The sequence below is a fragment of the Tursiops truncatus genome, chromosome 21 (genome assembly GCF_011762595.2).
Source record: "Tursiops truncatus isolate mTurTru1 chromosome 21, mTurTru1.mat.Y, whole genome shotgun sequence".
In the NCBI taxonomy this organism is placed as follows: Eukaryota; Metazoa; Chordata; class Mammalia; order Artiodactyla; family Delphinidae; genus Tursiops; species Tursiops truncatus.
In genome coordinates, this window is record NC_047054.1 from 22,352,491 (window position 1) to 22,373,556 (window position 21,066).

Consider the following 21,066-nt stretch of genomic DNA (forward strand, 5'->3'; position numbering starts at 1 on the left):
CTTATATTGAAAGGGACATTTTTGAAATTTTTGAAATTGTTAATCCTTATTTGGAAATGGATGATGCTGTCTTCAAGATCAGAGGAGAATTTTTTTTTTTAAGTGAGTGTTCAATATAATCAATGCCATAGAGAATTATTTTTATTATACATATCATTTTAATGCAAAGATTTGTTGTATGTCTTTAAAATAATTTTCTTTTGTTTAGTGGCTTGGTGCCTCTTCATAATGCTTGTTCATATGGACACTATGAAGTAGCTGAGCTCTTGGTAAGGCATGGGGCTTCTGTCAATGTGGCAGACTTATGGAAATTTACCCCTCTACATGAAGCAGCAGCTAAAGGAAAATATGAAATCTGCAAGCTCCTTTTAAAAGTATGTAATTTTTAAAATTATAAAGTAATTATATTTATTATTTGGTTAGGACATAAAATTACATCAGAGTAAATTATTCTATAATAGAGTACAGTAAGTGCTGTAGAGACTGCTTCCATTCTCTATTTTAGGGGGATGTTTAAGTGTGATATCATGATACTCACGTAGCTTTGAGTAATGTCTGAAGTGCCTTTCTGAACTGACTTGATTATGTTGAGTCCATCACAGTTCAACAAGGTAGGTTTTGGAAAGAGTTGAATTAGTTTGCATTGCTTATCTGATACTTACAGTATTAATATCAGAAAACATTTGTACGAGAAGAACCAAGTTTTTCCATCAAGTTTGATTTTTTCTTCTTACTAGCTATTTTATTATTGTTAACAAGCTCATTTCTAATTATTAAGCATTATTTAAACATTAAAGGATATGAAGTTAAATTAAAAGATGTGAAATTAATTAAAAGATGTGAAAAATGACTGGACATGTATTTATGTCATTTTCTCTTTTTTTTTTTTTTTTTAAACTAGAGAAAAACTTGTCCTGGTTAAATATAAAATTCTTCTCCTGCAACTTTCATGGGATCAAGTATGTCCTTATGAGTTTTGAGAATAACACTGTATTTGATACTCATTTTTATTATCACTGGTTAGTAAGAAATAACTTCTAGGACAATGTGAATTCATTGTCTAGGTTGGTTATTCCAGATTTCTCCATTGGGCCTATAGCAGTCTGTGTCAGGCCTGTAATAAAGATTCTTGACTTTTATTGACCTTATTTCATAGGTATAGATGATTAAACTTTTAAAATCAAATTAACTGTTAATACATTTCTACCTAATTTCATGATAGGTTCTAAGACTTACATTGGAAATATTTTTAAATTACCAAGCTTTCTTTTTATTGATTCCATTTGGAATTAAGTACTTTTTCCACCTGTGTGTCTTCCTCTTCTCACTTCATCAACACTGAATATCTCTATATAATTGAAATCTGGTCAACATTAATATCCAGGCCATGATTAAAAGGAAAAGTGGTTTCTGAAGACAACTTGGAGTCTGAGAAAGTATATGATACGAAAAGTAAAAGACACTCGACACCTTTCCCACTCACCATCACTGTTGATCCTGAGGCTTGGGGCTTTGGTTGGGAAGTATTGATAGTTAGAAAGCTGATCCAGTATATTGCTAAGTAGGAATTTTGCAAGAAGGACCAAATATTGCCTCTGTTTTTCACAATGTGTATAGAATAGATAATCTTTCTTTGGATGAGTGAAGGTGAAGTTAAAAATAAAGAAACAAAACAAAGATACTGCAGAAAACACAAACCCCATTTGGTTCCTTTGTAGCACGGAGCAGACCCGACTAAAAAGAACAGGGACGGAAATACACCTTTAGATTTGGTAAAAGAAGGAGACACAGATATTCAGGACTTACTGAGAGGAGACGCTGCTTTGTTGGATGCTGCCAAGAAGGGCTGCCTGGCAAGAGTGCAGAAGCTCTGTACCCCAGAGAATATCAACTGCCGAGACACCCAAGGCAGGAACTCAACCCCTCTGCACTTGGCAGGTACGCATCACCAGCACTTCAAGGCTCACGAGCTTTCTTAGATGCCTAATACAGCTCGCCAGAAGACGAAAGAAATGCTGAGCATGAAGAGTGCTACTCAGAAAATGCTTGATTGATGTTATTTTAAATAACTTCTTATTATAAATTATATAAATTTCTTATTGTAAATGTCTTATACTTAATTATGTGATAGTAGTGTAAAGCAAAAAGTATTAATGTTTTCTGGTCCTTATCATTTATATACATATTTTCCTTTTTCTTTTAAGCTGACATTTGCCTTTTCTCATTCTAACAGCAGGCTACAATAACCTGGAAGTAGCTGAATATCTTCTAGAGCACGGAGCGGATGTTAATGCCCAAGACAAAGGTGGTTTAATTCCTCTTCACAATGCAGCATCCTATGGGGTGAGCATGCTAAAGTTAAAGTCTAGAAAACGTCACTGATATTTACTACTTTGCTAAATGCATACCATGCATGCAATAAGTAGATATCTAACCAACAGCGTAATTTAGCACAGTTTTAATCTTACTATTCAGAGTGTTTCTAGCCTTCTCAGGCATAACTATCTTTTGGCCAAGGACCATACTTTTTATAGCTTTTTGGTCTCTTCACATTATCTAGCACAATAATTGGTATGTAATGGCTGCTCAGTTAATATTTATTGATGTAGATAATAAATCTTAACTCTACCTTAAGTAGATTTTAGAAACTATGAAAGCCAGGAGGTTCCTCTGTAGGCATGGAAATTATGCTTGCTTATGTTTATCCTCAGCATCTTAGAAAGATTCAAGAAAATGGTTGAGCTATTGGTGTATATGGTTTCATAGAGTTCAGATGACTAGCTGAAACCCCACAGTGAAAGTCACAACTGATTCTTGCAAAGCCCTGTAACTGTAATCTGTAATCATCAGCTGAAAGAGGAAGAGGGTTGTATTCCAGTGCCTTGACATTTGTTGGACTGACTGCCTGGAAGTCACCAAGGCCCACTTTAGGTCTGATGAATCACACAGGAAGAAGATGAATGCTTTTGTGCTTGTCAGAATCCCTATTTGACTGTAAAGATGCACACGTGCCAGAATGTACATACTAGGGGCTCTCATAGATGGAATCATTATTGGTGAGGACAGTTTCTAGATTTGCAAAAGCCTGACAGACTATAAGTAAAAACTAATCACCATGATTTCCATATTCTCTTACTCTCTTCTCCCTTGCCCTTCATAATGAGAATATCTGCATCTTCTCATGCCCCCTCTCAAAGACCAGTATTTCAGGGAGATGACATGTCTGAGTGGGAATAATCAAGGAAAGCAAACAATCTAGTTTCAAGTTGGACAGAAAGGAAAGAAAATTTTACTTCCAAGTGTGATATATGCTAATTGAAAGTTATCAGATTTAATAAATATATTATTAGTACTGAAATCCTCTTGAAACTTCTGTATTTGAAGTTATCTTTCCAAAGATAATTAATCCTTTATTAAAATCATTAGAATTTTCTTTTAGCCTTCTTGCATATAAAATTCTCAATTTCACTGTACTACGTGTATTTCTGCTGAAGACCAGGCATGCTAAATATTTACTGCTAATATACTACATATACATGTGTGTATAATCCTTTTACCTTTGAGTTATAAGTATAGATATGTATCATTTGGAGAATAATGTCCAATATTTTTCTTAGCATGATCCTTCTCTCCATATCTCTAAGCCTCAGTTAAAAGTTTTATCAGTTAAGAGTTTATAAAGCTGATGGGATCAGTGTCTTTTAACTTCTGTATAAATCTACTAATGAGTGAGGATAGGTGTAGGCAGTAGAATTATACTTCTTGACTTGATCTAGTAAAACATATATTGTCAACTGTGTAGACTATGTTGATCTATGTACTGTGTTTCCAGTATATCCCATACTTTGTGGATGTGGAAAAGTTCAGTCCTGTCAGTCTTTTCCTTTCATAGCTTTCATAGTTGTCACTGAGGATGAAGAAAGTAAAACTGAATTTTTAAGGTTTACGTATTTTACCTTTTAATTCCCATTCTTCTGATGGGAAAGGTGTTGAGATTCTACTTATTACACATATGTGTCAATTTGTGACCAGTGTGAAAGAAAGAAAATTTATAGCGGTTCTCTTTTGTGGCTAAATATAATAAGGTAGAGTGCAGGACGGCCTTGTCTTTGTTCGTAGCTATCTTGCATTAGCTGAGGGAGTATAATGCAGTCCGCCTCCTGACCAGAGGCCCACTGTCCCGTTTTCATAAACTTATTTCAGCATTATCGACAACTCCTGCTCTCCTCTTCTAAGTCCAAGTGAGAAAGATCATGAGCATTTTTAGTTTCATTCTCTCTTTTTATGTTATCCTGCTTTTTATGACATCCCTACTGCTGAGCTCTTTGTAAATGAATGTAGCTTATGGAGGTAAAAATGAAGAGAAAGTTCTCCAGGCTGTGTAGAGGGCATTTGGTAGAGGTTTCAGTCAACCTGGTTCATCCCATCCTTCTACTAAAGAATGCTAATGAGCTAGACAGTATGTTTGTAGCAAGTACTTTTGCCTCAGTGTGTGGGTGGATTTTTTGACTCACTCTAAAAATCCTTCTTGTATTAAACTTGGAAACTTAAAAATCAAATATCTGTGAGCTAATGACTATGTACTCTTATTCACTAAAACCTTTACTTTGATGGTTTCTTGACTTTTTTTGGTTACCATGTTTTTACCATGTACAACATATACCCACCCTCCCACCCCCAGTAACATCTCATAGTGATTTTCAGTTGGCAGTAGGTAAGGTCATTCCCTCCATTGAGAAGCTCTGCTCTATGAAATAATTTTATCTAATGCAGTTTGTATATTATATAACCTGTTGTCAGTAACCACATCAAATCTGTATTTATCTCAGTCTCAATTAGTAGACTTAAAATAAGGACCAAGGTTAACCATGATATAAAAAATATTTAAGCTACTTTATCTTACTTTAGCTAAGGGGTAGATATAATTATATTTTCATTATCTCTAGACATATAAATCCATATGTTTTTCCAAAGCCCCTTTTTATTCATACAGCACATAAGCCTTGGCTGGATATTTTAATGAAATTATAGGGCTCTGTTAGGGTGGCAGAACACTGGTTACATAGTATTAATATCAATGATGCTTGGACTGGCCTGGCTGCGTGGTGTATATGATGTACTGCCCTGAAGTGATAGTTTGGTGAAGGAGATTTTGGTGGCACTTTGTATGGAATAGAGGCTTCTATATTTAAAATAAGGCTATTGGTAGAGTAGTTTTAGGTATAGGGTTACCCAGTGATCTCTGCTTAAATAGCTTTTCCCTGATATCATACTCTCTGCCATTTTCAACTTGTCAGGAAATGGCGCTCGTGTTTTAGTCTAGCAAGACCATGCAGGCAGATGTGGCGAAATGGAGACCCTGAATTTGGAGTCTGAACCTCTGGGATCTAGTCTTTAATCTTTTCCTCCATAACCCACAAGTCTTCAGCAAGTGCCTTAATCTTTCTAATCTTCACTGTCCTCACTAGTAAAACGTAGATGCTGAGACCATCTTTACAGGGTTATTGTGATAATTAGATAAGACCATGCATGTGGAAAGTGCATTCTGTCCAAATCCAAGGGAATACAGTTATTATGAGATAACTCGGTCCACACAGCCCTCATACTGGGCCGGTCAGAATAAGGTCTGTGTGTCACTTTTATATCTCACAGCCTTAGGAATTAGCTGTATGTTTGACCAGCTCAATATCAGTATTAAATAGATTAATTGACTTCAGTAGTGGATAATGACTGGTAGCTGCAGATAAAATAATTGTGTGAGATATCTGAAATTACATAAAGTTACTTAAGCCGTTATTTATTGGTCATCATTCTTTGATACATATTTTACCTTTTTTCCTCTGGAGAGCTCAGTCAGCTCTCTGTGTGTCTTTGGGCCTTTTTATATAGAAAGAACTTACCACTTCAGTTTTTCCAAAAGGAGAAACAAAGACATAGTTTAAGAAGTTTAAATAAAAGTTACAGATTTCATGAGAGTATATATTAATGGTAATGTGCATTATCCTGTTTGGTGTTTTTGTATTATAACGCCTTATATTATTTTTAATATACATTTACACAAGACAACTAATTTTTTTGCTCTTCAGTAGATATAAAGCATTGATATATATTTACCACACAGCATGTAGTTTTCTATTATCTCATAAGAGTAAATCAATTTGCTGAGTTTTCTCTCTCAAATTTTTCATTTTTTAATGCTTTCTCTAAAATGTATAATGTTAGGGGGATTTCATGACATTATCGTACAATTAAATTGCTCTAACTGGAACCCAAACACGTTTCTCTTCTCCCTACTTCCCAACTTTCTAAAATTAAATTAGGGCCCTTGCAGTGTTTTTATGTTGCATTTGTCATTTAAAGCATTTTGTGTTGCAGCTGAATTTTGAAACCATATTAAGTTGACTCCTGGAAACGTTCCAGCAGAGTTCAATTCCTTTTCTAGACCTTCTAGTTCAATGCTTTGCTCTTATGTATTGTATAGGACTGAGCTGTAGCTTATTTATTGCATTTGTCACCCTTAAATTTCAGTTACTTTTTTTGCCCCAGTGGTGTGGCTGTTTAAAAGATTTAAGAATTGTGTTTTTAGTCTACTTGGGTAGCAGCATATTTCCTGTTTATTGCTGTTTCAGATGTTTGTCAGCAAATTTAATAAGCACGTAATTGGTTTCTCTAAGCATAAACTATAAATTTAATATAAAGAAAGTTTAATAATACATACCATATATATGATTCATTTTATACACACACACACATAATTTTCCTTGGACTATCTAATTTTGGAAGCCTATACAAATTAGTCTACCAAATTATATTATACTGCCAACACAAATGGAGTAGAATAAAACTAATCATCAGGAACCTAGTTTAAACACCCCATAACCTTACTGGGGAGAAGCTTGAAATTACTCCGTGCTTTTGGGTTAATTGAACAAAAATAGCTATTCTTTTCAACGTATATCCTTTGAATAAGGGAGATAAATCACTGGGGTCTGTTTTAAGTGATTTTGATAGTGCTACAAATGTTACCTATTTTTATCATTTGTGTTAGAATCAATTTTATAATCATGGTATACCTCATTCATAATCCCCAAAAGATCACAAAACATGGCCTGTTCTCAGAAGCCCTAGTCTGGTTATGCTCTTTTTTGTTGTTGTTGTTGTTGTCTTTATATTGTCAGAGCAAATATGGAAGCTTTCTTAGAAGTTGTCTGATTTGTATTTTCCTCTGTTTTCTGAAATCACTTTTCCTAAAATTAACAAGTATTTGTATTATATTAAAAAAAACACCAAAAAATACTTTAATACTACCTCAGAAGAAGTACCTATTCTTTTTGAAGTGAGTGTCTTCAAGAGAGCAAGGAAAATATTAAGGAATTTTAAAGGAAAATTTGAAGAAACATGCCCTAAATTCTATCCTGGGATACTTCTGTCCTTACTTTCCCCATCTCTTCCCATTCTCATGAAATTCAGCTTCAGATAGGTATTCAGCAAATGTTTGGTTGGTGGGTGAGTCGGTAAGAGAGAGTAAGTGAATAAGTAAATGACCCCCTTATCTGTGCTCTGACCTTTTGTGTGAAACCATTTACAGGACATCATTACTTAGATATTGTACCTCAGAAACCACATACCCCAAGTGGACCTTCCTTATAGTTTCATTCCTAATTAAACTTCTGCTACTCAATTTCTGTTAATGCTTCCATCTACCCTTTTTTTTTTTTCTTAATCTTCTAGACCAAATTAAAAAAGAAAAAAGGCAGTCACCTTTGACTTTTTTTTTCATCTTTCTTCCTCTGTGGTTAATTTGTCTTTCTAAAACCTGATTTTTTTGCCTTCAAAATTTCTCAAATTTAGCTCTTCTTTTCCATTCTTCTCTAACCATCACAGTTGAGGATCTTATCACCTCATGCCCAGGTTACTAGTTAATGCGTCTGCAGCTGACATTTCTTCCACCCCCTAAGTCATTTTGGCTCGACAGACTAATTTTTGTAAAATGTTTTGTTATGTTACTTTCCCAACGGCTGAAGAAAGAACATTGAGAATCTTTGAGATGAGTGTTTTCAATAAATAGATCAGGTTGCAATAGGTTAGAAAGAGAAATGGGAAGATAAAGAGAAGCAATGGTTATAGGTTGCTGGTTTGAAAAGTTTGACAGACAGGTTAGCCCATTATTAGGAAACTTGGAGTCAGGTAATATATGTTTATTTTTAAGATAGATCTGAATATAAGGCTGAATAAAAAAAGTTTTTAAGGCTCCCATGAAGAATTACAGGGTAACAGAATAATTGTGGAATTGATATTTTAGAGGAAGCAAGAAAAGATGAAGTCCAAAATACAGGTGGAAGGGTGCAATGAATATTCTTTTTTTATAGAAGAAACTTCTGTTAAGGATGAGAATAGAGATATAGAGGGAATGAAATGTTAAATAAAAACAAGTGTACCTGAAGGAGCTTTACCAAATAATCTCATTCTTACCTCTTGGCATCCTTTTGTTTTTCTTCAGCATGTGGACATTGCAGCGTTACTGATAAAATACAACACATGTGTAAATGCAACAGACAAGTGGGCATTTACTCCTCTTCACGAAGCAGCCCAAAAAGGCAGGACACAGCTCTGTGCCCTACTCCTGGCACATGGTGCAGATCCAACTATGAAGAACCAAGAAGGCCAGACACCTTTAGATCTGGCAACGGTAAGTCCTCATTTCAAAATATTTAGACTTGCTTGTTATACTTTCAGAAATGACAGTAAATTCCAGGGCTTAACAGTTTTACCTCTAGTGGTGCATATATCTCTTGGAAGAAGAACAAATTTCCTTCCTTATGAATTTTTTTAAGTTCTCATTTTTAGATAATTTAAAACTATTAAGGCAAACTAAGCAGTAAGTTAATTTTTTTTTTGCCATACTTAACTTGGAGGGAAAACATGAATCATAGAAAAACTTGTATATAGATTGTATTCGCAAAATATCTGAGCACCTTCTACTTTGGCTTATTATTCTAGAGCATCTGATGTTCATGGTAATTGACCTGAGGGGGGTGAGGTAGTCAAAGAAAAAATTATCTTCTAAGCAGTATATCGTTCTTCTGAAGATGGAAAAGTAAACTGACATACTGTAGAAATAGTTCCAAAATCAAGAATTAAATTTTTGTGGTTAAATGATATTTAACTACAGAATTAAACACAGTAAAGAAACATCTTTCCTGAATTTTCTGGAAATCAGGGAGTTACTGTATGGTCACATAATTTAGAATTTTTTAACCAAAAAACTTTTCTAAGCCACATTCTGTTTTATATATCTGTTGCTGAGTAACAGTTTTCAAAACACTTAGTAGCTTAACCAAAACCAAGTGAGTGGCTAGTACAGTGCCACTCACAGTTATAATTCCTCACAGTCCTCTGGGTTGACTGGGCTCAGCTAGGCAGTTCTGCTGTTCTGCCAGCTCCCTTTAGCTGGGAGCTCAGCTGAGGCTGCAGCATCTCGGATGGCCTTAAATCCTACAGTACCTCTCTCTGCGTAGTATTTCACACTCAGTGGTCTAGTTCGAATTTCTTTACAGCATGGGAGGATGACTTCTAAGAGGAAAAAAGTAGAAACTGCCAATCCTTTTAAAGCCTGGCTCAAAAGCCTCAGAACATCACTTCCTCTACATTCTATTGGTCACAGAAACTCATAGGCAACCCAGATTCCAGGGAAGGGAGGTGCCACCTCTGATGGAAGGAGGGGCACAGATGTACATGGAAGTAAGAATTGATAGCTGGCTCTCTTTGGGGACAATCTCCCACATACTCTAACAACAGTTGTGCCTAGCAGACTGTAGAGTTCGTGAATAAGCTAGCCAAAATAAGTGCTGTCCCTTTAAAGTTTCACCAGATTTTAATTGTACATTAAATTATTAAGTATGCACTAAATAACTGAAGAAAAATTATTGTAGTTGTTAAGCATAAACAACACATACTATGTATGGAAACTCCTTCTAAAGAAGAGATGATTGAGAATCAGCATTCTAAAATGTGCTCCTTTTTAGATGAAAGATGAAATATTTTATTTTTTTAACTCTATTCAAATCTTTGTTAATTTACATGTCCTTTGAATACATGTGTACTAAGTATGAACAATTGTGTGCACACTTTTCATTTAGTGTTAAAAAGTATTTCTAGGAGTCAACATAGTTCACATTCTTGGATTTTTTTCACAGTTAACTTTTGTCTGTGTGTGCGGTGAGAATACTTAAGATCTACTCTCAGCAAATTTCAAGAATATAGTACAGTACTTATATAAGTACTTACAGTACTTATTAACTATAGTCACCAAGCTGCACATTAGATCTTCAAAAGATGAAATTTTTTTTTTAATTGTATAGTTTCTCCATTCTACCTATTGAAACTACTGGGACTCTTTGGAGCTGTGGATCAGAGAAGGAAGGAGGAAGGAATGATCAAAACCCAATAGGGAATAATGGAGCATTCATTAAAGAAAAAATTCACTAAGCATTTTGTCCTTAATGAGAAACTTATTGTTTTAAAACGTAATTTTTTTGTGTTATTTTATTTAATTTATTTATTTTTTTAGGCTGACGATATCAGAGCTTTGCTGATAGATGCCATGCCCCCAGAGGCCTTACCTACCTGTTTTAAACCTCAGGCTACTGTAGTGAGTGCCTCTCTGATCTCACCAGCATCCACCCCCTCCTGCCTGTCTGCTGCTAGCAGCATAGACAACCTCGCCGGCCCCTTAGCAGAACTGGCAGTAGGAGGAGCGTCTAACGCTGGGGATGGCGCAGCAGGCACAGAAAGGAAGGAAGGAGAAGGCAAGTACACCTGTGAACGCGTATTGGTTTTGCGGTTTTAAGTGAACAGATTCACTTTTCTATTGGTAATTATTGAACACCTCACTTAAAGACATCCTGTCTGTAAGTTTTCATGTACACAACAGCTTATAAGAAATATGTCTTCGTAGAATAAATTCTTTGGCATCTACTTTGTTCTTACTTATGTATATCCCAGTATATCCTTTTCCAACCATAGTATCTTATTGAACTGAGTGAGTCTTATTACTGAAATTATATCAGAAAAATACTGAGAGATTATGTAAGAAATGAAAACTGAAACAATAGCTGATAAATGAAAGCTGAAACAATAGCTGATAAATTTGGATTTTTTAATTCCACTGTTAAATATTTCACTAAAAGCATTATATTATGCTTTATAATATTAATATAAGTACTACTGATAAGATAAACTCTGCTTTTATTTCCCCATCAAATTCAGAGATAACTTGAAGTAAAACCATCTGCACAGCCAAGGGTGTCAAAGAGCCGCGGCTTTAAATAAATACTGGAACTTCCTTTAGATTGATAAACTTCTTTCTGAAAAACTTTAATGTATGTCTGTTTTAGTTGCTGGTCTTGACATGAATATTAGCCAATTCCTGAAAAGCCTTGGTCTTGAACACCTTCGGGACATCTTTGAAACAGAACAGGTAAGCTCTCATATATAGTTGAGTCTTTTTAATTTAATATTAAGAGTTATTAATTGCCACTTGTTCTTTCTTTTTCTGCTTCTTCGCTGCTCTTTTAAAACTCAAAACAAATTTCTGAAAAAGCTAGAGGAATCTAGTATTTTATGCTTCTTTCCAAAATTGTCTAACAGATGATTAGAGTCTGTTATTTTGTTGTATCTTTATAAGCAGTCTGGCTCAATATGTTTTATTACATATCAAAACAGGCCATGAAACCCCTGCAAAAGAATGTTTTCAAAATCTTTCCTCATTATTTTGTTTCCAAAAAGTGTTAGCCATTATTCATCTCATTTTATTACTAATGTGACTAGACTCCACTTAAAACTAGTGAGAAATTTTTATGTTAACTATTTAGCAAAATCTTCATGAAGCAGTTATCCATTACTGGATAGCAAAATAATTCTTGGGCAAGTGTACATTTTAAAAATTGCTTCTTTATGAAGTTTCCATTGCCTAGTTGGAGCCTAAAATAATGCTGAACCAAAACTTGGCCATATGCTTATACACTTAGCCTATTTTCAGATATATCTGAAATGGCTGTGAAGGTCTTAGTATGAAGTCATCATTAGGGTGTTTATGAATTAAGATCCTTCTGTTTGTCATTGTGTTTTTATACAGGATAATGAGTTTTTAACTTATCACTGTATGATTTTATTACCATTAACTATCAAATAATAGATTCCTGAGTTTGACTTGACTGTTACTAATACACACAGCATCTTAGAGTGGGAAAGATCTCTAGAGGTCACTAAGTCATTCTCCCAGATGTGGGAATTACCCTTTTTATACCCATGTGGACAATAACTTGTTACAATTTGGGCAGGTATGATAAAATGCTTGTAATTTAAAGTACACCCAAATCTGCCCCACGTATAATCTATTAATCTTATGTTTACATTTTACCCTGTTTTGCACAGAAATCTAACCTCTGGTCTACATATTAGACTAGCATTAGTTTCATAGGGCTGCCATAACAATTTCCCACAAATCTGTGGCTTAAACAACAGAAATTTATTCCCTCACAGTTCTGGAGGCCTGAAGTTCAAAATCAAGGTGTCGGCAGGGCTGCACTCCCTACAGAGGCTCTAGGGGAGAATCTGCCCCATGCCTCTGCCAGCTTCTAGGCCCTTTGGCTTCTGGCCACATCCTTCCAATCTCTGCTTCTATCTTCACCATGCCTTCTCTGTGTCTGTCTTCTCTTCTGTGTGTCTTTTGTAAGGACACTTGCATTGAGTTTAAGGCCTCCCCATATAGTCCTAGATGATCTCCTTATCTCAAGATCCTTAACTGAATTTACATTTGCAAAGATGTAAAAAAAGTTTTTCAAAAAAGATTCTTTGCAAGTTCTGGGGATTAGAACATGGACGTATCTTTTTGAGGGCCACCATTCAGCTCACTACAACATAATATAGCCCTTCTTATATTTCTAAGACCTAGTCAACTTATCGTGGATTTACCCTTCCAACCAACCACCCACCCACCCTTACAGAGTTTCTCCTAATTTAGCATAAATTCACCTTCTTTTTCAGTTATTCTTTATATGGATATAGTGTCCAAATTCTTCACTGGCCTCTTTGCCCCATCTGATTTCTTTGTTAGGCATATAGTCAGTTTAGAGTTAATTAAAAGCTCCAGGTCTTTTTCATATCAATTATGATGTTAAGATTTTCTAATGTCTTTTTTTTTTTAGCTGAATTTCTTCATATTATATATTGTAGTTGATCTTTAATGCTCTTGATGATCAAAACAGTTGGGTAGAAATAGCACTGGACTAAAAGAAGACCTTGATTCTGATTAAGGCATTTAACCTATCACTTGCCTTACCTGTAAAATATAATAATACTTTCAAAAGTCCAGATAGTTAAAATTCCCAGTCAGATGCTTCTGTGCCAGTTTTTAAAATATACTTTAATGAAACATCAGTTGTATCTTCTGTCTGGTGGGGAGGACTTCATAAACTGCTATAATAATTTCCTTTTCCTTTAAGCTGCACCTGCCATTGATTCACCCTCTGGTTTGGAGATTTCTTATGAGAATAGCCTAAACAGTAAGACTCTTTTTCCTTTATCCTTCCCTTGAAGGTATTAAAGCTGTTTTAGAAGCAGTATCCTCTGCTAAAGCCATATTCCAGCCATCTCCCTTCTTCCCAAATCATATCCACAATAACTGTGAAATTTCACATATCTTTGCTTAATAAAAACAGACGCTAATTCAAATAATTCCAGTTAACCGTTTTTCAAGAGTTCAGTTTCTACTCTTTTAGTCAATTCGCATCATAATTTTATGTTTTCTTTTTTCTGTTTTACTTTATATATTCTCTTTTATAGTAACTGATTTCCTGTGGCCTGGTTATCTCACTTTATTGATTTTAATAGTTTAATAGTTTAGTCTTAACAGTTGGTCCTTTTGACAGCTTATCCTGGTTTCATCAGTTTCATTGTTATCTTTTTCACTTCAGTTTTGTTCTGAGTAAATGGTTCCATTGATTTTCCTTTTGCCAGAATAATTTCTGTATCTTTTTTTTTTATCAATATGTTGACTCTTCCATTTAATGTCTATTACCTAGCATAGCTCTTTCCTCCAGACAAATGATATCACCATTCATTGTGTTGAACTCTGTGTGATGTCTTTTGGCCCAGTCTTCAAGCAGTTAAAAGTTTTATTTTGACTACAATTGTTACTTGACTAGCCTTTAGTTATAGAGTAATACCTTCTGTAACCCTTTCCATAACTTACCCAGAGGATTTTCTGCCATTAACATTCTATGTCAATCCGGTAATATATGATGAGGGCCAGGTATTTGTGAGGTGAGGGAAAGTGTTAGGGTGTATGTATTGTAGCCATTTAGTTCATGTCTACTGAGCTGAAGGCAGAGTCGTCCTCTTTTCCTGAGATGCTTTGACACATAATATCTTATTGCCTCTGTTCCCACTGATAGATTCTTCTCTCTCAGTGGAGTGGGGAGCATAGTTCTTTTATTTCTGGTTCCAGGGAAACTTCCTTCAGAGCATCATAGCCTCACCTCTTACCTTCACAGTTACTCTCTCTGAAGTCTCTTAACTAACTTGACTTGTTTGTCATATATACTTTGCTAGTTCTATATTAAATAATATATACCTATGTCCTTTATAGTTAGTTAAGTATAGTACCAGTGTCACTTTGGCCCTTCCTCTATAACATAGCTTCCTGACTAGAATACTTTTTCTGTGGGAAAGACTGATTTGATTTACATTGCAATTCCTGGAACATAAATGCCGTGACTTGGAAGATTCCTTGTGAACATATTTATGGTTCACATATATATTTTCATGAAAAGTGACCATATAAATTTTTACTTCAGAATCTAAAGACAAAGGAATGGACTCAAGAAATTCATTATGAACATGATTGTAAAGTTAGTTCTAATTACTGTTACTCTAGCCTGCAATCTTTTAAGCCCAAGTAAAAGAAAGGCCTTTTTCATTAAAACTCCAATTCTTCTCACTCCACCCCAGAGAAAATGAATAAATCTTAGAAACAAGAGGCAGCCCTTCTTAAAGTAACACCCTTGAAGTGACATTTGCTTTATGTGCAAGATGACCTAGCTGATACATGGATAATATTTATTTTAAAGATTATAATTTGATTTTAACGTGTGCTAACTATAAATAACTGGCCCAACAAACTTGTAATTTCCTGGATGTAACTAAGTTAAGGTTTTGTGTTTTTTTAAAGTGAGTTAATTTAAAGATAATTTCCAGAAAAATATTTCTAGCAGTATAAAAGCCTTGAATCTTGGAGAAACATACCTAAAATCCAACTAGCCTGTTTTACTTCCAATTATTTCCATTTCTTTTATTAACACAATAATCTCATATTCACTCAGCTTCAGAATTTTGGAATAATCTTTACCCTCATTCTTTTTTTTTTCTCTAACCGTTTCTATTTACCAGGCTCTGTCATCTGTCCCTTTGAAATTGCTCTCCGATTCATCCCTTCCAATCCGCTCCACCCTGTCGTCATCTTGTTCACAGTCACTTTCCCTTCCAGATCTGCCCTTCATACTGCCATCCTCCTGAAAGACACCTTTGTGTTGCTCTGCTGAAAAGGTGTTCTTGGACATTTTGGACACTGTCTTAACTTGGTGTGTAAAGCCCATTAGATCTGCTTTTAGCCTGCTGCTCTGTCCATCCCTTCTTTTATTCCTGTATATACATTATACGCTAATCATTATGAACTTTATTGCTAGAGTCTCTCAAATGTTCTGTAGTCTCTCACTTGATTTTCCTTTTGCACATGGTCTTCCATTTGTCTTAAACACCCTTCCCTTCTTCCTCTGCCTAAGTCCTCTTCCTTAGCTGAATTATTACTTTCTTCTAAGAACCTTTCCTGATCCCCTTCCTAGTCCTTTCTTTGTTCCCTCCCCTACTTGTAGCCTCAAGCCAGTAAGTAATCTTCCTAAGAGTTCCCATAGGGGTTCCTCCAAAACATTTACCAACCTTTACCAAATATTTGTGTTTACCTTTTATCTCCTTGGTAGCGGAAATAGCGTGATCTGTAGTGGTAGGATTTTGTTTGTTCCCTGGCTCCACTCTTTTACTACCAATTTGGACCAGTTATTTACCTTTCTGAGCTGAAGTGGGTTGTTTTAGAATTAAATGAAATGTTTAATTAGTTACTTTTTTGGAAATATCTAGCATACAGAAGGTACTCATTAAATATATTATGTATGAATGAATGATTAGTGAACATAAATCTAAATTCTTTAGCTTGTCATTTAAGGTTTTCCAGTTGCCAATTCCAATAAATATGAGGACAAATAGGGTAGCACGTAACTCAAAGCAACTAAATTTAATGTTTAGTTATGTTAGCTTTTTAGTCATCCTTTTTAAGAAAAATAAGCAAGAGGAAAGACAAGTATGGCAATACGTTTCAGCTCTTCTGTGTAGTATTTTCATGGCTTCACTGTGCCTTAATTTTCTCATAAGGACGGTAATAGTATTTCATGAGTCATTGTGAGTATTAAATGAGGTATTCATTTCATTCACGATTGGAGCTATATATAATGAACAAATGTATCAAATGTTCTCCATCTCTTCTCTAGAAGCTAATACTATGTTTTGCTGGCCTGGTTTCTGCTTCTTTCAGACATACACTATATGTATCAATTCAGAAAAGCTAAGGACTCTTTAAATTGAAGCTACCACTTAGATATGAGATCCTGTTTTTATGTCAACCTTATGTGAAGTTTAGAAGGAAAAAAGAATGGAATATCAGTAAAGTAGTAAACCTTGTGCATGGTTTCCAAATTATATTAAAATCACATCTAGCTAAAAATGTAAAGACTCCTATTATGTTGTGATCTATTCCATCTCAAAGATGCATATTTCAAAACTGTTGCTTTTTAAAAGCTCTGCTGAAAACTTCCTTTGGGTGATTGGAAGTGAACTGCCCATTTTGTGCAATGGAGCGATTATTTCTTAAATGGCCACTTAGGAGCAATAAAGTAAATTATTTCCAAGAATGAATGATGTATGCTTTTTGTACTGAGGAGATCGGACTCATTATATAGTATTCCATTTTGACGATAAAAACCATCAGAGCTCCAGGCCTAATATGTTAGTTTTTTAAAATGCTATGTGCAAGGATAAAGGTAGAGAGAGCTATGGATAGATAAAAATATCTTGTTTGAGTGGGAAAAAGAGTGTCTCTCAAAGGATTTCTCCTTTTCCAGAGGAAAGAGAAAATCAATGGCTAATCTTGTGGAGTAGTATTTGGGCTGTCAGAGGGGCCAGCTTCTTCTGAGCTGAAAATTGCAGTTCATCCCTCAAGAAATGTGGCCGCCCAGGACTTCACCCTGTGCCTTCAGAGCACTGCCACTGGGTGACGCTAGAGTCACAGTTCCTTTTAGTCAGCAAAGGAATCTGGTAATTTTGAGTCGTGGCAGCTAACCATCTGCATCTACAGGGACGAATAACCAAAAATTTAAAACCATTGTTCTGTACAAAAATAGAATGTATGTTAGGCTTCAGGGATTGTTAGATCTGAGAATTTAGAAGAGACCTTAAAAACCATCTATCTACTCTCTTTTTTCTTCTCCAAATTGGAATTCTTTATATAGTTTCTATATAAAGTGGTCTGTAATCTAAGTAAATGCTTGTGATATAAATCTTACTACTTTCTAAAGCAGCCTTTTCCATGCTCGGATACTTCTTAGCACTAGGAAGTTCCTTCTTATTTTTATATAAATGCTACTTCCCTAAAGCTTCTCCTGTTTCATTATGCTGAACACCTCTCCCGTTCCCTACCATTCACCTCTGCTACCTTCTGGATGTTGGGATCTGGTATTTCCCCATTTTCAGGCTACTGGTTGTTCCCTCTTATATCTTGAGGCAAGCAAAATGTGGCAGAATTAAATAATCAAAAGGAAAAATAGCAATGACCATTTTCTACTTCTATAGCATTATTTCTCCCATTTTAATTCTCCATTGACTGAAAGCAAATTAGGGAGTATTTCAAATGAGCAAAAAGCTGATAAGTTTATGGGGGCAACTTTAAGAAGATTATCAGTTCATGCTTATAAAGGAAACAGAAGAATTTTCTTAATTTGACTGGATGCTATAGCATTGAAGGCAAATGGAAAAGTTTTCATCATCTAAGGAGCTGTTAAAGATGTAGCAATTAATTTTGACTCGTTTTTCAGATTACACTAGATGTGTTGGCCGATATGGGCCATGAAGAGTTGAAAGAAATAGGCATCAACGCATACGGACACCGCCATAAATTAATCAAGGGAGTAGAAAGACTCTTAGGTGGACAGCAAGGTAAGCTATTAAAAAATAAATAGATCTCAGAAATTAGTTGTACAAGGTAAGTGTCCAGGCTGGCATTTGCTCGGGTGGCCTGACCCCAGAACTCGTGCACTCAGCTGGGGTGGCACCTCCTGCCTCCCCGTCTCCATCCTTGACCTCGCTCTCCTTCTAGTTGCTTTAGCTAGAAATCAGAGTCACTCTTCCCTCTTCCCCAACACTTTGTATCCTAAATATCTCTGGAATCTGTGCTTCTGTCCTTTCCCACTGCTGTCACCTAATCCCTATCACTGTCATCTCTCTCCTGGACTCTCACAACCACCTTCCAGCTTATCTCTGACAGTCACCTTTGCCACCCCTCTGGTACCGTCCCTACACTGTAACCAGAAGACACTTTTCAAAATGACTATATGATCATATCATTCCAGAGCTTAAAACCCTTCAATAGAACACTGTTGCTTTTAGGATAAAATCAGATGTTCATAGCATGGCTTTTCATAATCTGACCTTTCTCTCTTACCTTATCTTGTGTCTTTTCCCCTCCCTCACAACTGTCAGCTCGGTCTTTTTCCATTGTACTTTGCTGTTACACGCCTATCTTTCTCCTTTGTGTGCCTCCCTGTTCTCTGTTTGTTAGAAATGCTTTCGCTATAGGAAAGCAAAGGGAGAGAAAGAAAACAACTTGAATTAGTCATTTAGTCTGCAGAGGTAATAAAATTGCAAGAGTGACATGAAACTAAACGTTAACAGATGTTGAGCTTGAGTCTTGCTTATTTGTACTAAATCAACACGGGTAATGAAATTAACAAGAACAATGTATTTTAAACTTATTATAAGTGACCATTTCAAGTCATCTCACAGATAATAATTCTTTTAGAGGATAATTCTTATATTTTAGACCACACTACATTGTAATCACACTGTGTTTTCTTTTGTATCAGCATCATGTATGTTCATGATTGAGTTCAGTTCAACAAATAATTGTTGAGCCTGCTGTGTGTATGTACAAGGACCTCTGTAAGAACAGATCAAATTGATCACCAAACACATCTCCATTTCTTCTCTTGTCTTTGGATGTACTTGCTTAATACAACCTTATATATTAGGTTCAAATTGCACATACATTAGACTTGTTCCAAAATATCTATTATTTATGACAAGTGTTCCCCAAAATAGAGCCTGAAGAGTGTGGACCTTTGTTTAATATGTTAATTTTTCTCTCCTGCAGGCACCAATCCTTATTTGACTTTTCACTGTGTTAATCAGGGAACTATTTTGCTGGATCTTGCTCCAGAAGATAAAGAATATCAGTCAGTAGAAGAAGAGGTAATTGTACATGAAAATTTTTAATTATCTTTTCCTGAAATCTGTGCTGAGTCTTAGACTCATCAGTGACACAATATAATAGAATTGAACTTTTGAAAACAACAGGAGGAATGTCTTCAGAATTACACACTGGCGTATTTTCAGAAAGTTACTCTCTTTTGTTCTATAGATGCAAAGTACAATTCGCGAACACAGAGATGGTGGTAATGCTGGTGGCATCTTCAACAGATACAATGTCATTCGAGTAAGTTTTTAAAATTTCAGGGTGAAAATTGGATTGCACAGCTTGCCTGAATATCAAACATAGGCCGGGGCAGCTGGCGTTAGTGAGGCAAACATGGCGATAAGACTCCCAGCTCAGCCACTAATTTGGACCATAGCTGACAGTAATTTCTGTTATCACTATTTCAAAGTAGCATTGAAGGCCTGGATTTTCAATCAATTTAATTGAGTCAGTGTTTATATCAGTATGCATGTATCTCTTAATCTCAGTATCTTATTTATAACATGGAATAAATGACTGCCATATGCTTTTTTTCAGAGGGATGTCATGAAGATGAATAAAATCAATTGAGAACTGGGTTAACCCTTTGGGTTAATGGACCTATTGAAATTACACCAGTGCACATCAGAATTACCTGGGGAGCTTTTTGAAAGTACAGATTTATAAGCCCCTGTATCCTGAAATTCAATAAGTCCTCAGTTGATTTTGAGGTATAGCTAGGTATGGTGCAGAATAACAAACAAAAACTGTAGCTGAAACTTACGTCACTAAAAGCCAGAGTATTAACTGAATTACACTGGCCTGGCAACTTTATCGTTTTTAAATAATGTTTTAAGCAAACAAAACATAAAACAAGTTGAACCTCCCTAAAGGAAAACGTACTTCTTATTTTAAATCATAAACTACCAATTAATAAACATTTCACTAATTCACTTCTTTCTTCCTCATCCTTAAAGATTCAAAAAGTTGTCAACAAGAAGTTGAGAGAGCGATTCTGTCACAGACAGAAGGAAGTGTCTGAGGAGAATCACAACCACCATAACGAGCGCATGTTATTTCACGGTGAGTGTCCCGACAGTCATTATCTCTCTGGGCGTTTGCAAACTCCAGTAGGGTGAAAAGCCTGTGTTACTGACTATATTAGTGTTGTGTTAAAAATGGTTTGTTCTGATTTTTTTTTTTTAACTACATGTTGGTACCAGCTTTCTAATGCATTACATGTTAGTACAGGCTTTCCAAGGCATGTACAGTGAAAATAATTTATCTGAAATTGTCTCAGAACTTAAATTGCACACTGAGCCATCTAGATAGTGAAATACTCTTTTTGTTGTAGTTTAGCATAATTGTTTTAGTTTATTAGATTATCTGTTTTTGCTTAAAGTAGGACTGGGTGTAAAATAATCTGTATCTTCAAAGCCACGTTGTACCTT

General features: G+C 35.4%; 1 protein-coding gene across 5 annotated transcripts in view; it reads left to right on the forward strand.

Moving 5' to 3' along the window:
* TNKS (tankyrase) overlaps positions 1 to 21,066 on the forward strand; it is a 176,310-nt gene that overhangs the window by 139,423 nt on the left and 15,821 nt on the right. Inside the window, exons 15-24 of one of the 5 annotated variants that reach the window (XR_012328925.1) lie at positions 209 to 374; positions 1,719 to 1,938; positions 2,234 to 2,343; positions 8,501 to 8,689; positions 10,571 to 10,808; positions 11,397 to 11,479; positions 18,201 to 18,321; positions 19,573 to 19,632; positions 19,802 to 19,876; positions 20,174 to 20,698. Coding sequence is in view for 1 of the 5 variants with exons in the window: in XM_004310437.4 (XP_004310485.2) it covers positions 209 to 374; positions 1,719 to 1,938; positions 2,234 to 2,343; positions 8,501 to 8,689; positions 10,571 to 10,808; positions 11,397 to 11,479; positions 18,201 to 18,321; positions 19,535 to 19,632; positions 19,802 to 19,876; positions 20,593 to 20,698 (1,406 nt within the window). In the remaining 4 variants the exon portion in view is untranslated. Of the gene's footprint in view, positions 1 to 208; positions 375 to 1,718; positions 1,939 to 2,233; positions 2,344 to 8,500; positions 8,690 to 10,570; positions 10,809 to 11,396; positions 11,480 to 18,200; positions 18,322 to 19,534; positions 19,633 to 19,801; positions 20,699 to 21,066 lie in introns of those variants that run through there. The other 4 variants (XR_012328924.1, XR_002173545.3, XM_004310437.4 and 1 more) reach the window with 4 other exon arrangements.